Source organism: Bos taurus, chromosome 1 (assembly GCF_002263795.3).
Source record: "Bos taurus isolate L1 Dominette 01449 registration number 42190680 breed Hereford chromosome 1, ARS-UCD2.0, whole genome shotgun sequence".
Classification (NCBI taxonomy): Eukaryota; Metazoa; Chordata; class Mammalia; order Artiodactyla; family Bovidae; genus Bos; species Bos taurus.
Genome location: NC_037328.1, coordinates 66,785,995 through 66,800,601, shown reverse-complemented (window position 1 = coordinate 66,800,601; position 14,607 = coordinate 66,785,995). Strand labels below are relative to the sequence as shown.

At 39.8% G+C, this 14,607-nt stretch overlaps 1 protein-coding gene across 1 annotated transcript in view; it reads left to right on the top strand.

The window, feature by feature from the left end:
- The window catches only part of MIX23 (mitochondrial matrix import factor 23), a 20,753-nt gene extending 18,493 nt beyond the window's left edge, over nt 1-2,260 (top strand). The window contains exon 5 of the mRNA NM_001083389.2: nt 1,959-2,260. Coding sequence (NP_001076858.1) covers nt 1,959-2,009 — 51 coding nt within the window. The 3' untranslated portion in view covers nt 2,010-2,260. The remainder of the gene's footprint in view (nt 1-1,958) is intronic.
- Nucleotides 2,261-14,607: the final 12,347 nt, after the last annotated feature.

Below are 14,607 nucleotides of genomic sequence, written 5' to 3'. Positions count from 1 at the left end.
TAGGCCAGCAAAAATGGTTAAGAAGTTATTTAGGAGAAGGATTTGGAGAGGCTCAACCAGGTTGTGTACATCATCCCAACCAGTGTGTCAAAACCACTAATCTGAAGCCTCCTCTGGTCCGAGCATTGGGAACTCCAGGGACATGTCAGAGCTAGGAGCTGTAAGACAAAAAGGCCAGAAAAAGTCTGTATTATTTCTTCATGTTCTAATTGTGAGACACATATGCCAAAGAGCATGTAACATGTCGAATGTAAAGAATATTAGTAAAATGAACATGTATCTACTACCCAGTTTAAGAAATTGAATACCAGTACCCTACATAGATTTTTCTTTTATTTTTTTGCTAGTCCATTTTAGCCAACATGGGTTGGTTTCTTTGGGGGGTTGGTTTCTTTGGGGGGTTTTGGGGTTTTTTTTTTTTAACCTAAAAATGGTTTGTTCCTTACATCAGTAAAGTATGAAAGTAAATTCTGAGAAAAAATTGTTTTAGATTTTTATAATTTTTTTAATTGGAATACAAAATTCTTTAGACACATTAATTTTTTAAAAAATATTAAAAGATATACAGTAAAAATTCTACTCTCATGCCTCTCTAATTTTAACCACCTCCTTTCTCTTTCCTCTGAAAGGATGTATATGCTTTCAGATATTTGTAACTTTAAAATTTTGTTTGTATGTGTACACACATATATGTATATTTTCTCCTTTATCAGACAAATGGAAGTGTGTTTTTCTTAATATATCTTGGAGGTCTTTTCAAATTAGGGTGTAAAGAGATTTCTTATTCTTTTTTTATGTTTGCTTTATATTCCATCAAATGGCTATACCAAAATTTTTATTTAACACAGTCCATATAACAAGTAATCTTAGAATGTTTTTAACATATATATTTGTTTAGTTTTTAGGAAGCAAGGTAAACAGAACAAAACATTACATAAATTTATACAATTTAGTAAAAGACTGGGCTCCCTTCGTAGACTGGACTTCCCTACCTACATGGTAGAAGCATCTGGCACTCATTTAGAAAAGCATGATAGATAGCTAAATAAAATCTACATTATAAAAGAATTCTTAAAACAGTTTTATCTTAATTTAGATATTTTGTCAAACTGTCCAAAATATGTTATATGGAATTAAAATATTTGTGATGTACTAAATAAGCTAACTTGTGATGATTTTTGTCCTTGAATAATTTAAAGTTTATTAAAATAATGAAAATTATTTTATAAATGAATATCAAGGCATTCTGTGCTCTTCACTTCAGTTCAGTCACTCAGTCATATCTGACTCTTTGCACCCCCATAGACTGCAGCACGCCAGGCTTCCCTGTCCATCACCAACTCCCAGAGCTTACTCACACTCATGTCCATCGAGTCAGTGATGCCATCCAACCATCCCATCCAGTCATTCCCTTCTCCTCCCGCCTTCAATCTTTCTCAGCATCAGGGTCTTTTCTAGACTAGGCACTGTGCTTTTAGTGCCTAGTAAGTCAGTTTGAATTGGTGAGGAAACACCTCTGTTTCCTAAACCTGTTGACTTGGGGCAAAGAAGGTTATGAAGTGAAGTGAAAATCACTCAATCGTGTCTGATTCTTTGCGACCCCATGAACTATACAGTCCATGGACTTCTCCAGGCCTGAATACTGGAGTGGGTAGCCTTTCCCTTCTCCAGGGGATTTTCCCAACCCAGGGATTGAACCCAGGTCTCCTGCATTACAGGCAGATTCTTTATCAGCTGAGCCACAAGGGAAGCCCAAGAATATTGGAGTGAGTAGTCTATCCCTTCTTCAGCGGATCTTCCCCACCCAGGAATTGAACCAGGGTCTGCTGCATTGCAAGCAGATTCTTTACCAACTAAACTATTAGGGAAGCCCCAAAGAAGGTTATATTCACCTGAAATTTCAGGTCTAATTTATACAGGATGACTCAGTGACCTTTGTTTCTGTTCACATGTCTTAGGTGTTTAATGAACGCTGCCGAATTCACTTCAAGCCTCCAAAGAATGAATAAAAAGATACTTTTTTTTTAAGATGGACCGGGTCATCTCATAAAGAGTCAAGCATGACAGACGTCAACATGGTGGGCTTCCCAGGAGGATTTCTGAGCCAACAGTCCAAGACCTTTTGTTGATTTCAGCCCCACTTAGCCAAGACCTCACATATAAATAATTCTGATAATTATGGAGAAATCAACTGCTATTTTATACTGATTCTGTAAAAAAAAAAATGTTTTGTAACTATTAAAATAATTTTCTGACTCAATGTACACAATTATTTCATTGTTTTCCCAGTTGAGACAGTAAGTTCTTCTAAGAGTATTTGAATACAATTTCAGTATGTAATTTGATTTATATTGTATCTTTTTGAATTTTACAAATTTATTGATATCAGCGTAGACCTTTTTGGTCGTTGATGGTTTTATCTCTTATTTATTTCTTTAGGTTTATCGCGCATAAGTTAAAGGGCAATAATATGGCCTGGATACTGTTCAAGGAAACTTTCTTAGTACCTTATTTTTATATGCAGAAACTATTGTTGGTGGAAATATTTTCCTGGATAATGTTTCTGTGGACAGTGAAAAGGAAAGCAAAGTAAAGCAAATTCAGAAAATGGAAAAGTAGAAGAGGGCTTGCATGGTGGACTTCTAGTATAGGGTGATTGTATCCATTTTATGTTGCTGTTTAACAAATTTAACAGCTTAAAGTCACTCCTGTTTGTTATCTTACAGTTGTGTAGGTCAGAAGGCTAGGAAAGCTTGTCTGAGTTCCCTGGCTGGGGTCTCACAGGCTGCAATCAATTTGTGACTGGTTCTTGTCTGGAGTCTCCAAGGGAAGAACCTGCATCCAGGCTCATTCAGTTGGTAGAATTCAGATCCTTTCAGTCCTAAGACTGAAGTTCTTGATACCTTGCTGGTTCTCATCAGCCACTCTGAGCTTCTAAAAGCCATTCACATTTCTTGATGCTATGGCCTCCTCCCTTTTCAAGCTAGCAATGGTGCATTGAACCCTCATTCTTGGAATCTGACTTCCTTTTCTGCTATAAGCCAAACAAAACTGCTTTTAAAGGGTGTATATTAGTTTTACCATAATAATTTTCCTTTGTATTAACTTAAAGTCAACTGATTACAACCTTAATTATATCTGCAAATCCCTTTTTCTGGGTAATGTAACATCACAGATGCAGTGTCTCTTATTCACAGTCTGAGGAATTAGAGTGGGGCATCTTGGAGAGCCATTCTAGGAGTCTGCCTGCTGCTGCTGCTAAGTTGCTTCAGTCGTGTCCAACTCTGTGGGACCCCATAGACAGCAGCCCACCAGGCTCCCCCGTCCCTGGGATTCTCCAGGCAAGAACACTGGAGTGGGTTGCCATTTCCTTATCCAATGCGTGAAAGTGAAGTCACTCAGTAATGTCCGACTCTTAGCGACCCCATGGACTGCAGCGCATCAGGCTCCTCTATCCATGGGATTTTCCAGGCAAGAGTACTGCCTACCACAGTTTAAATGCAAGCCTCCTGGCTCTGGCACAGTTAGATCAACCCTCCCAGCAGGGTTGTGGATAGGCTTGTGTGTTCAGTATGTTGACTGTCGGGTTGTGCACTAGAGCATTTTGAGCATTTACCATGGATCAGATACTGTTTAGTTGTTGAGGATATTACAAAACCTACTTTTGTGAAGATTATATTATAGTCTTTCAACAAGAAAAAAGTTTCCTAGTGCCAGCAATGAAAAGGATTTTCTATAGGACTTGCCTGTTATTGAATGGTACATGACAGAAAAAGTGAAAGAAGTGAAAGTCACTCAGTTGTGTCTGACTCTTTGCAACCCCATGGACTGGAACCCTCCAGACTCTGTCCCTGGAATTCTCCAGCCAAGAATACTGGAGTGGGTTGCCATTCCCTTCTCCAGGGGATCTTCCTGAACCAGGGATTGAACCTGGATCTCCTGCATAGATTCTTTACTGTTTGAGCTACTGAAGAACCCACATGACAGCTGATGTTTAATAATTATTAGATGTATGAGTGAACTGAGTGGATTCATGCAAGAATAAAAATAAGACACAACAAAGATGTCCCCAGGGAATTCAGAACCAGAATCCTTGGAAAAGATTCATAACAGCCTTTCCAGCATTTCACGTCTGCTCTAGCTAATCCAATTTTAGCAGGATGCTTGAATCATTCCAATATTATGAAAATGCAATTATGGTATGGATGACTTTTAGTGTAAATGAATATTAGTGTATTTAGTTTGTGATGAATGGCATTTAAAGCCTCCAGTTTTTAAGAAATGGGTGGTACATTGCTTTTGAAAGTTGATTTGTGTGCTGAAACAGTGTCTTGCATGTAACTGCTGCCTTACAACAATGTATTGATTTTGTTGCTTGAAGGATAGGTAAATGTTAGTCACTCAGTTGTGTCTGACTCTTTGTGATTGCATGGACTATAGCCCTCCAGGATCCTCTCTGCATGGAATTCTCCAGACCAGAATATTGGAGTGGGCAGCCATTCCCTTCTCCAGGGGATCTTCCTGACCCAGGGATCAAACCTGGGTCTCCTGCACTTAAGGCAGATTGTTTACTGTCTGAGCCACCAAGGAAGACCCTGAAGGATAGGTAAGATTTAGCCAGAAAGAGAAAAAACAGAAGGTACAAAAGTTCAGAGAAGAGTTTGGCCCTTTCACTGCAAAATAGAAGATAACCATAGAGGAAATACCGATGATAATCCATTTGAAATTCTTTTAACAAGTATTTGAGTACCTTCCACATCCAAATTCTAGGTACGATTAGTCACTGCTAATAGTGCTAATCAGTTTCACTGCTAATCAGTGAACAAAACAGATTAAAAAATGTTTTGCTCTCAAAGAGCTTTCTTTCTCAAAGAAACTAACAGACTTTATTTTCTTGGGCTCCAAAATCACTGCAGATGGTGACTGCAGCCATGAAATTAAAAACTCTCTTTGGAAGAAAAGCTATGGCAAGCCTAGACAGTATATTAAAAAGCAGAGACATTGCTTTGCTGACAAAGGTCTGTCTAGTCAAAGCTATGGTTTTTCCCGTAGTCATGTATAGATGTGAGAGTTGGACCATAAAAACAGCTGGGCACCAAAGAACTGATGCTTTTGAACTGTGGTGATGGAGAAGACTCTTTAGAGTCCCTTGGACAGCAAGGAGATCAAACCAGTCAATCCTAAAGGAAATCAGTCCTGAATATTCATTGAAAGGACTGATGAGGAAGCTGAAGCCCCAATACTTTGGCTGCCTGATGCAAAGAGCTCAGAAAAGACCCTGATGCTGGGAAAGATTGAAGGCAGGAGGAGAAGAGGACAGAGGACGAGATGGTTGGGTGGCACCACCAAGACAATGGACATGAGTTTGAGCAAGCTCCAGGAGATTGTGAAGGACAGGGAAGCCTGGTATGCTGCAGTTCATGGGGCCACAAAGAGTCAGACACAACTGAGTGACTGAACAACAGCAACAAAGCTTACATGTAGTAAGGGGAGACAAACAATAGAAAACAATTACATAGTATGCTAAGGGGTGACAGAAGAAGGCAATGGCACCCCACTCCAGTACTCTTGCCTGGAAAATCCCATGGACGGAGGAGCCTGGTGGGCTGCTGTCTATGGGGTCGCACAGAGTCGGACATGACTGAGCGACTTCACTTTCTCTTTTCACTTTCATGCATTGGAGAAGGAAATGGCAACCCACTCCAGTGTTCTTGCCTGGAGAATCCCAGGGACGGGGGAGCCTGGTGGGCTGCCGTCTATGGGGTCGCACAGAGTCGGACACGACTGAAGCGACTTAGCAGCAAGAGGTGATAAAGTTCCACTCCCTCCCCACCAAAAAGCAAGAAATCAGAAATGGAGATTGCAAATGACTGTTTAGCTAAGAGAATATTATAATGCTGTTGATCTTTGAAAAGTCAATTGATTTAGAGAATGAAATGTATCAAATAAGTATAGTAATAAAAAGGAAGTTTTAGGGAATTCCTTGGTGGACCAGTGGTTAAGACTCTGAGCTTCCACCACAGGGGATGCAGGTTCCATCCCTGGTCAGGGAACTACATCCCACATGTGGTGGTGCAGCGTGGTTAAAAAAAAAAATAAGTTTTCTAATAAGTAAGTCTCTTTTCAAGTTATGCTCCAAAGATACTAGTTTGGGAAACAGAGCGATAATACACCTAGTGCTGCTGCAGTGGACTCTGCTTCCGTGCCACACTACCTAAGTAAGAGCATCCAGGAATAACTTGTAAACTGGGAGATTAGTCAAAGATGTGGTCTCATTTCAAATTAAGAAAAATGAATATTCTGCCTAGAGATGGGTGATCTAATTAAATACATTAGAGATCATTTAGGTTACTCATGATTTCGTGTGCACTTAGCCTTCTAGATAAGCCTTGATAGTTTCTTTAAAAAAAAAATAAGCTTATTTAGTTGAGTATAAACACTGAAGAGTAAAAAAAACCAAAAGGGTCTAAAGTGATCTCTCCTAATAGTGACAGCATTTCCAGAAAAAGCCTAGTTTACCCACAGCATTATGGTGGGGAGGAAAGTCAAAATGTTAATAAGAGGTTTGAACTCAGCTAGCTCCCAGCTCCTGAGTGCAGTGACTAGTTGAGGGCATCCCTGGGTTGAAGTCCGACCTCATTGAAATATTCCACCATGCAAATACACTTCTCTCTTTGCTCAGTTGTTCAACCTACATTAAGTTTCTCTCTCTTTCCCTAATCGATTGTTCTTTACCTTTCTGAGGACAAAGTGTTCCTGTCTGCCTATCCATCCATCCATCTCCTCGTCTATATACTTGTCATGTGGATCAGATACCATATTAGAGCCCTTTCTAGGGAGGACTCTGGCTCATAGCTCCCACTTACAGAGCACTCCTTGGTAGCTCACTTTATACCATGCTGATTGGACCAGGGCTGAGCGATTGACCCAAGAACTGGCAAACCTTAAGCTAGCCAGTGTCCTGTGACAAGTCCTAGAACAAAAAGTTGATCAGGACAATCAAATTCTTCAAGGCTCTGAACTGATAAATACTGAGAAAATGATGTACTTAGCAGTGGGAGGTGAAGCTTGAAGGAGAGTGGTGATGAGGTACAACAGGGGCCAGGAAAGCCCACTGTTCTGAAAAAGCAGGGGCCCCACGTGGCTCAGTGGTAAAGAACCCGTCTGTCAATGCAGGAGACACCGGAGACAGAGGTTTGATCCCTGGGTCAGGAAGATCTCCTGGAGGAGGAAATGGCAACCCACTCCAGTATTCTTGCCTGGAGATTCCCATGGACAGAGGAACCTGGTGGACTACAGTCCAAGAGTTGCAAAGAGTCGAACATGACAGCACACACACATATGAGGATGCACGCCATGAAGCAGAGAAAAGGATACAAAATAGAAGAGAGAATGTCAGTTGGAGCTGGCAGAAAGGTGGACAGAAACAGAGAAGCAGAGAGCTTGGGGAATAGCTGAGACCCATGAGTGATCAGCCCCTAGAGTAAAAACCCACCATCACAGCTTCTCAGTTCCTTAGAGCTGCCTTGGATCCCGGTTCTGGCTGTGAGATCCGTTTATATTCGGGTCCCTCTTCTCCATGAGACCATGAGAAAATGCCTGGTTGATTGGCATTTTCTAGATTTCTCGGTAGATGCATCTTTATGATAAATCCCCACATGACATTAAAAAGTTCTTTTGAACCAAAGGAGTCTATCAAGAACATTTCCAGTCAGTCAGTGGCCAAGCAGTATCTTCTTGTTTAAATAGTCCGTTGACATTAGGATATTTTTCTTCATCCAATCAATACTTCATCAAACTGTTGTTGAGAGCACCATGGATGTGCTGGATAGCCTCTTGGGAGAAACTCCCCATGGTGTCTGAACTTCAGTTCCAGCAAGGAAAGATCAGATTAGCTTCCAGGTTGAGTTTTGGCTTTTAAATGAGACACATGCCAGAAATTGATCAATACACTCCCTTAAGTAAGTAAAGCAATCCTGTTTTCCAGGAAAGAACAGGGTAGGCATTGACTACAACCCTGGGTAGCCTCATGCCCTCTGAATCTTCAGTTGACCCAATACATCATTTAACCATGTCTATGGCAGAGAATTCTGGAAATGCCTGACAGATAGCTGGGGTTGAGGCCCTCACCTTTGAAGGCAAGAGTGCATTCTCTCAGTCTCTTTCTTTGGGGTTAGGGAAAATAATTCTCACCATAAAGAACAAATTCTTTAAAAAAAAAAAAAAAGAACAAATTCTTTCTCCCAGATTCCACTTCAAATTTGGCAGGGCAAATGTTTCAGAAATGTAATTTTTTTCCTTTGCTTGCTGTGGTATTGCTAAGAGAAGACATGTCGTTTGGGGGGAAAATCTGATCCTTTATTTGGATAAGGCCTTTAATGAAATGGCCAACCAACTTTTGAACACCCTTTCCATCAACAGTTTATCCAGTTTTAGGTCTCTTTTCCTTTTTGTTACTCTGGGAATCCCAACAATTTTGGAGGAATAAATCTACTTGCTCAAGTACCACCTCCTTAGCCTTTAAATAAGCCACTCCCTTTTCACAAAATCATCTATGTTAAAGCTGATTTTAAACTATTACAGTTGAATACTTTTAAACCAATTTGCAAATTATTATGATACATTTAAATGTGGAGCAATGTATTTTCCTTTCTTTTATATTGATCTTCATTGGAGTTTTACAATGTTGTGTTAATTTCTGTGGGACAGCAAAGTGAATCAGCTGTACATATACACATATCCCCTCTTTTATGGATTTCCTTCCAATTTAGGTCACCACAGATCATTGAGTAGAGTTCCCTGTGCTATATAGTATGTTCTCATTAGTTATCTATTTTATTTGTTGTTGTTGTTCAGTTGCTAAGTCGTGTCCAACTCTTTGGGACCCCATGGACTGAAGCACGCCAGGCTTTCCTGTCCTTCATTATCACCCAGAGTTCGCTCAAACTCATGCCCATTGGGTTGGTGATGCCTTCCAACATCTCATCCTCTGTTGTCCCCTTCTTCTCCTGCCCTCAGTCTTTCCCAGCATCAGGTTCTTTTCTAATGAGTTATCTCTTCGCATCAGGTAGCCAAAGTATTGGAACTTCAGCTTCAATGTCAGTCTTTCCAATGAATATTCAGTACTGATTTCTTTAGGATTGACTGGTTTGATCTCCTTGCTGTCCAAGGGACTCTGAAGAGTCTTCTCCAACACCACAGTTCTAAAGCATCAATTCTTCCAGGCTCAGCCTTCTTTATGGTCCAATTCTCACATCTGTATGTGACTACTGGAAAAACCATAGCTTTGACTATATGGACCTTTGTCTGCAAAGTGATGTCTCTGCTTTTTAATATGCTGTTTAGTTTCATCATAGCTTTTTTTTTCGAGGAGCAAGCATCTTTCAATTTCATGGCTGCAGTCACTGTCCACAGTGATTTTGGAGCCCAAGAAGATAAAGTCTGTCACTGTTCCCATTGTTTCCCCCATTTATTTGCTATAAAGTGATGTGCAGACATTACTTTGCCAACAAAGGTCCGTCTAGTCCAGGCAATGGTATTTCCAGTGGTCATGTATGGATGTGAGAGTTGGACTGTGAAGAAAGCTGAGCGCTGAAGAATTGATGCTTTTGAACTGTGGTGTTGGAGAAGACTCTGGTGAGTCCCTTGGACTGCAAGGAGATCCAACCAGTCCTTTCTGAAGGAGATCAGCCCTGGGTGTTCTTTGGAAGGAATGATGCTAAAGCTGAAACTCCTGTACTTTGGCCACCTGATGCAAAGAGTTGACTCATTGGAAAAGACCCTGATGCTGGGAGGGATTGGGGGCAGGAGAAGAAGGGGATGACAGAGGATGAGATGGCTGGATGACATCACTGACTTGATGGATGTGAGTCTGAGTGAACTCCAGGAGTTGGTGATGGACAGGGAGGCCTGGCGTGCTGCGATTCATGGGGTTGCAAATAGTCGGACACGACTGAGCGACTGAACTGAACTGAACTGATGTAACTGGATGCCGTGATCTTAGCTTTTTGAATGTTCAGTTTTAAGCCAGCTTTTTCACTCTCCTCTTTCACCTTTATCAAGAGGCTCTTTATTTGCTCTTCGCTTTCTGCCATAAGGGTGGTGTCATCTGCATATCAGAGGTTGCTGATATTTCTCCCTGCAATCTAGAAATCTGCTCTCTGGGCTGGTGGCTGCACTGGCTCTACCTCTCTTTCCCTGGCTCAGGAGCTAGCAGCCAGTTGCGACAGTGGTGGGGGCTGGGCCATGGGCTGCACACAACCGCTCACTGCCTCAGCGTGGGCAGCCCAGCCAGTCCCCAGGCGGCAGCTCACATATGGCTAAGCCCAAGCAGCCTGCCTGTGGGGCTCCTGCTCCTGCACTATCCACCAATAAAAGGGAATAAACTGTATCTATTTTATACATAGTATCAATAGTGTATACATGTGAATCCCAGTTTTCAAATTCATCCCACCCGGCTTTCCCCAAAATGTATTTTTCAACATTTCGTGAATAAAAAATTATTTTCATACTATTTTTATTTTACCTGGCTTAGACAGATTTGGATCACACTCCCCTCTGCACCTCCCCCTCCCCCACAAGACTTATGGGATCTTAGTTCCCCAACCAGGGGTGGCTTGTGTCCTTGGCAATGAAAGCACAGAGTCTTAAACACTGGACTGCCAGGGAGATCCCTGGGTCACACTTTCCATTTTCAATTCTATTAAGGCAGGTACTTCAGTTAAACCATTTTCTCTTTTCCTTTATAGCATAGAAGTATTCAACCCTAACTAACATTAGAATCACTTCAACTGTTTTCCAGAGATTCTTATTTACTTGGTCTGCAGTGGGACTCCAACGTAGATTTTTTTTTTAATTTATAAATTAAGTGGTTCTAATATGTAGGCAAGATTGAGAATCACTGCACATATTACTTGATCTTCTTTCCTACTTATTCCTATTTATTATTATGTTCTCTTTAACATAGAGTCTACCTAACCAGCAACATGATATATGTATCCATTTACTCCAGTTTTTTTTTCTAATTTTATTTTATTTTTAAACTTTACATAATTGTATTAGTTTTGCCAAATATCAAAATGAATCCGCCTCCATTTACTCCAGTTTTTAATTTCTGACAGTGAAGTGCAATAATTGTCTTTGCATAGATTCTGTGCGTCCTTCATTAGACTAATTCTTACTTTTTAAAATTTTTATTTATTTATTTGGTTAGTTTTATTTTTGGCTGCACTGGGTCTTCGCTGCCGTGCAGGCTTTTCTCTACTGGTGGCGAGCAGGGGCTGCTCTCTAGTTGCAATGCTTGGCTTCTTGTTGCAATGGCTGTCTTGTTGCAGAGCACAGGCTCTAGGCACACAGGCTTCAGTAGTTGTGGCGCACGGGCCTAATTGCTCCAAGGCGTGTGGGATCTTCCCAGACGAGGGATCGGTCTGGTGTCTCCTGCATTGCAAGGAGGATTCTTACCTCTGGACCACCAGGGAAGCCCCTAGGCCAATTCTTAAACCGGTGGTATAGGCTTTCTATACCAAGATCAGGATAAAGCAAAAATAAATCTAATAAATCTGATTATGGAGTTTCAAATATCTTTGATCAGCTCTTCTGTGTATATAGCTATAGATATTTGTGTCCTTGTTTTCACTGTTCAGAAAATGATTCTTATTATTAGGCAGGTAGAATCATCTGTGGTAACCCTGTTACCTAAGAGCCCTGTGGCATTAATACTAGCCAGGCAGTGGAGATCTTTTAGTTCATTTATTGAACTAAATCTCTATGTAGTAAGAGCTGAAAGCAAAGGAATAGGACAGTTTCCTTATCCAGAAGCATTTAGAGTTGTCAGTGGTTACCAAAAAAAAAAATCGCTGTATTTCAAGTTCTCTCGAACCTCCTTCAGGGTCAGAAGAACTAAGCAAATGAATTCTAAGCTTGTCTTAGTGAAGTGTAGGGATTAAGAGTATTGGTCCTGGAGGCAAACAGCCTGGGATTTTATCCTTACTTTACTAACTAGCCATGAGGCTGTGGGCAAGTAACTTAACCTCTGTATGCTCAGTCTCTGTAAAGGGGAGAAAATAATAATAGTTACCTTATGAGGTTGTTATAAGAATTAAATGAATTATATGTGGAAAGTCTTTAGGGCTCTGGCATATAATAAGCACTTAATACATACTATATTATTATCTGGGGGTGGGGGATTGGCGAGTGGCACTAGCTGAGTAGTGAGCAGAGTGCAGAACACACTGGGAGACATTATTCAGGGCATCTTTATAACAAATACCCTCGTCTCTTTCCCCCTCTTCCTTTTTCTTTTTTCTCCCTCTCATCTCTCTCACTTCTTCCCCTCTCTTTCCTAAACAATTCAGTCCAAAATCCATTAGATAACGCCAAGGAAGGATTACAATGAATAGTTGTATGTCAATAAAGTAGAATATATACATGAAATAGAAAAATTTCTAGAAAGACATAATACTAAAATAAACTCAGGAAGAAATAGTCAGTCTAAATAGATCTATAACAAGTAGAGAGATTCTATTAGTAATAAAAAACTTGCCACAGAGAAAAGCCCAGGCCCAGACAACGTCACTGCTGAATTCTACCAATCATTTAAAGAAGACTTGATACTAATTTCACATAAATTCTTCCAAAAAATAAGAGAGGAACACTTTCCAACTCATTCTATGAGACCAGTATTATCTAGATACCAAAACCAAAGCCATCAGAAGAAACCCACAGACCAGTATCTTTTAAGAATTCAGAAGCAGAAGTCCTAAACAAAATACTGGCAAACCAAATATAGCGTGTAAGAAAGAATTGTACACTATGACCACATGAAATGCATTTCAGAATGCAAAGCTGACTTAACATTCTCAAATCAATTAATGTAACATACTGTATCAGTAGAATAAAAAGACAAAACCACATTGTCATCTCTAGAGGCAAGGAAAAAAGCATCTGACAAAATCTGATGTCCTTTCATCATAAAAAACACAACATATTAGAGAATATCCTCAACTTGATAAAGTGTGTCTACAAAAACCCCTTAGATAACATCATACTTAATGGTAATAGACTGGATGTTTTCCCCGAAAGGTCGAACAAGACAGGGATATTCATTCTCACCACTTCTACTCAACTTTGGAGATTCTAGCAAGTACAATTAGGTACTTAATTAAAATAAAAGGTATCCAATTTGGAAAGGAAGAAGTAAAACTATCTTTCTTTGTGGATGATGTGATCTTGAAGTATATGAAAATCCTAAGGTATCTACCAACAAACAAGTTCAGCAAGTTTGAAGATTTCAAGACCAGTACATAAAAATTAATTGTATTTTTTATACTTGTACAACTAAAAACAAATATGAAATTAAGAGAACAATTCCATTTACAATAGCATCCATAGAATAAATTTAACAAAAAGAAGTATAAAACATATACTCTGAAAACTATAAAACATTCTCAAAAGATATTAAAGAAAGTATAAATAATTGGAGAAGCATCCTTATTTGTGTATTGGTAGGTTTAACATTGTTAAAATTGCACTACTCCCCAAATTGATCTACAGATTCAACACAATTCCTATCAGAATCCTAGCTGACTTTTTTGTAGAAATGTATAAGCTGATTCTAAAATTCATATGGAAGTTCAAAAGATCCAGGGGAACAAAAACATTCTTGAAAAAGAAGAACAAAGTTGGAGAACTCAGCACTTGTTGATTTCAAAACTTACTGCTGCTGCTGCTGCTAAGTCGCGTCAGTCTTGTCTGACTCTGCGTGACAAAGCAACAATAATCGAGAAAGTGTGGTGCTGGCATGAGATATACATGTAAATTAGTGAAACAGAATTAAGGTCCAGAAATGAACTCATGTGACTGTAATCAGCTAGTTTTCAACAAGGACACCAAGACTAATGTGGGAAAGAATAATCTTTTCAACACGTCATGCTGCAAAAATTAGATAATCATATGCAAAAGAATGAAATGGAATCCTTACATCATACTATTAATACTTATAAAATTAACTCAAAAGGATCAAAGACTCAAATTAAAAGCTAAAACAACACAACTCTCAGAGGAAAACAGGAGAAAATCATCATGAACTTGAGTTTGACAAAGGATCCTTAGATATGACACCAAATGCAAAAGCAACAAAAGAAAACAAAGATAATTTGAATTTCATTAAAATTAAAGTCTTTTGTGCTTTAAAGAACACTATCAAGAAATGCAAAGATGGGACTTCCCTGGTGGTCCAGTGGCTAAGACTCCATGCTCCCAAGGAGGGGGCCCAGGTTCAGTCTCTGGTCAGGGAACTAAATCCCACATGCTGCAACTAAGGGTTTGCATGCTGCAGAGATGGTCACCTCAGCTAAGACCCAGTGCAGTCAAATAATAAATAAATACATAAATAGATATTTTAAAAGATTACTTATAAAAAAGGAGTGCAAAGACAACAAGAAAATTGAGAGAAAGTGTTTGCAAATTATATATCTGGTAAGGTACCTAGAGCCAGACATCCTGGAATGTGAAGTCAAGTGGGCCTTAGAAAGCATCACTACAAACAAGGCTAGTGGAGGTGATGGAATTCCAGTTGAGCTCTTTCAAATCCTGAAAGATGATGCTGTG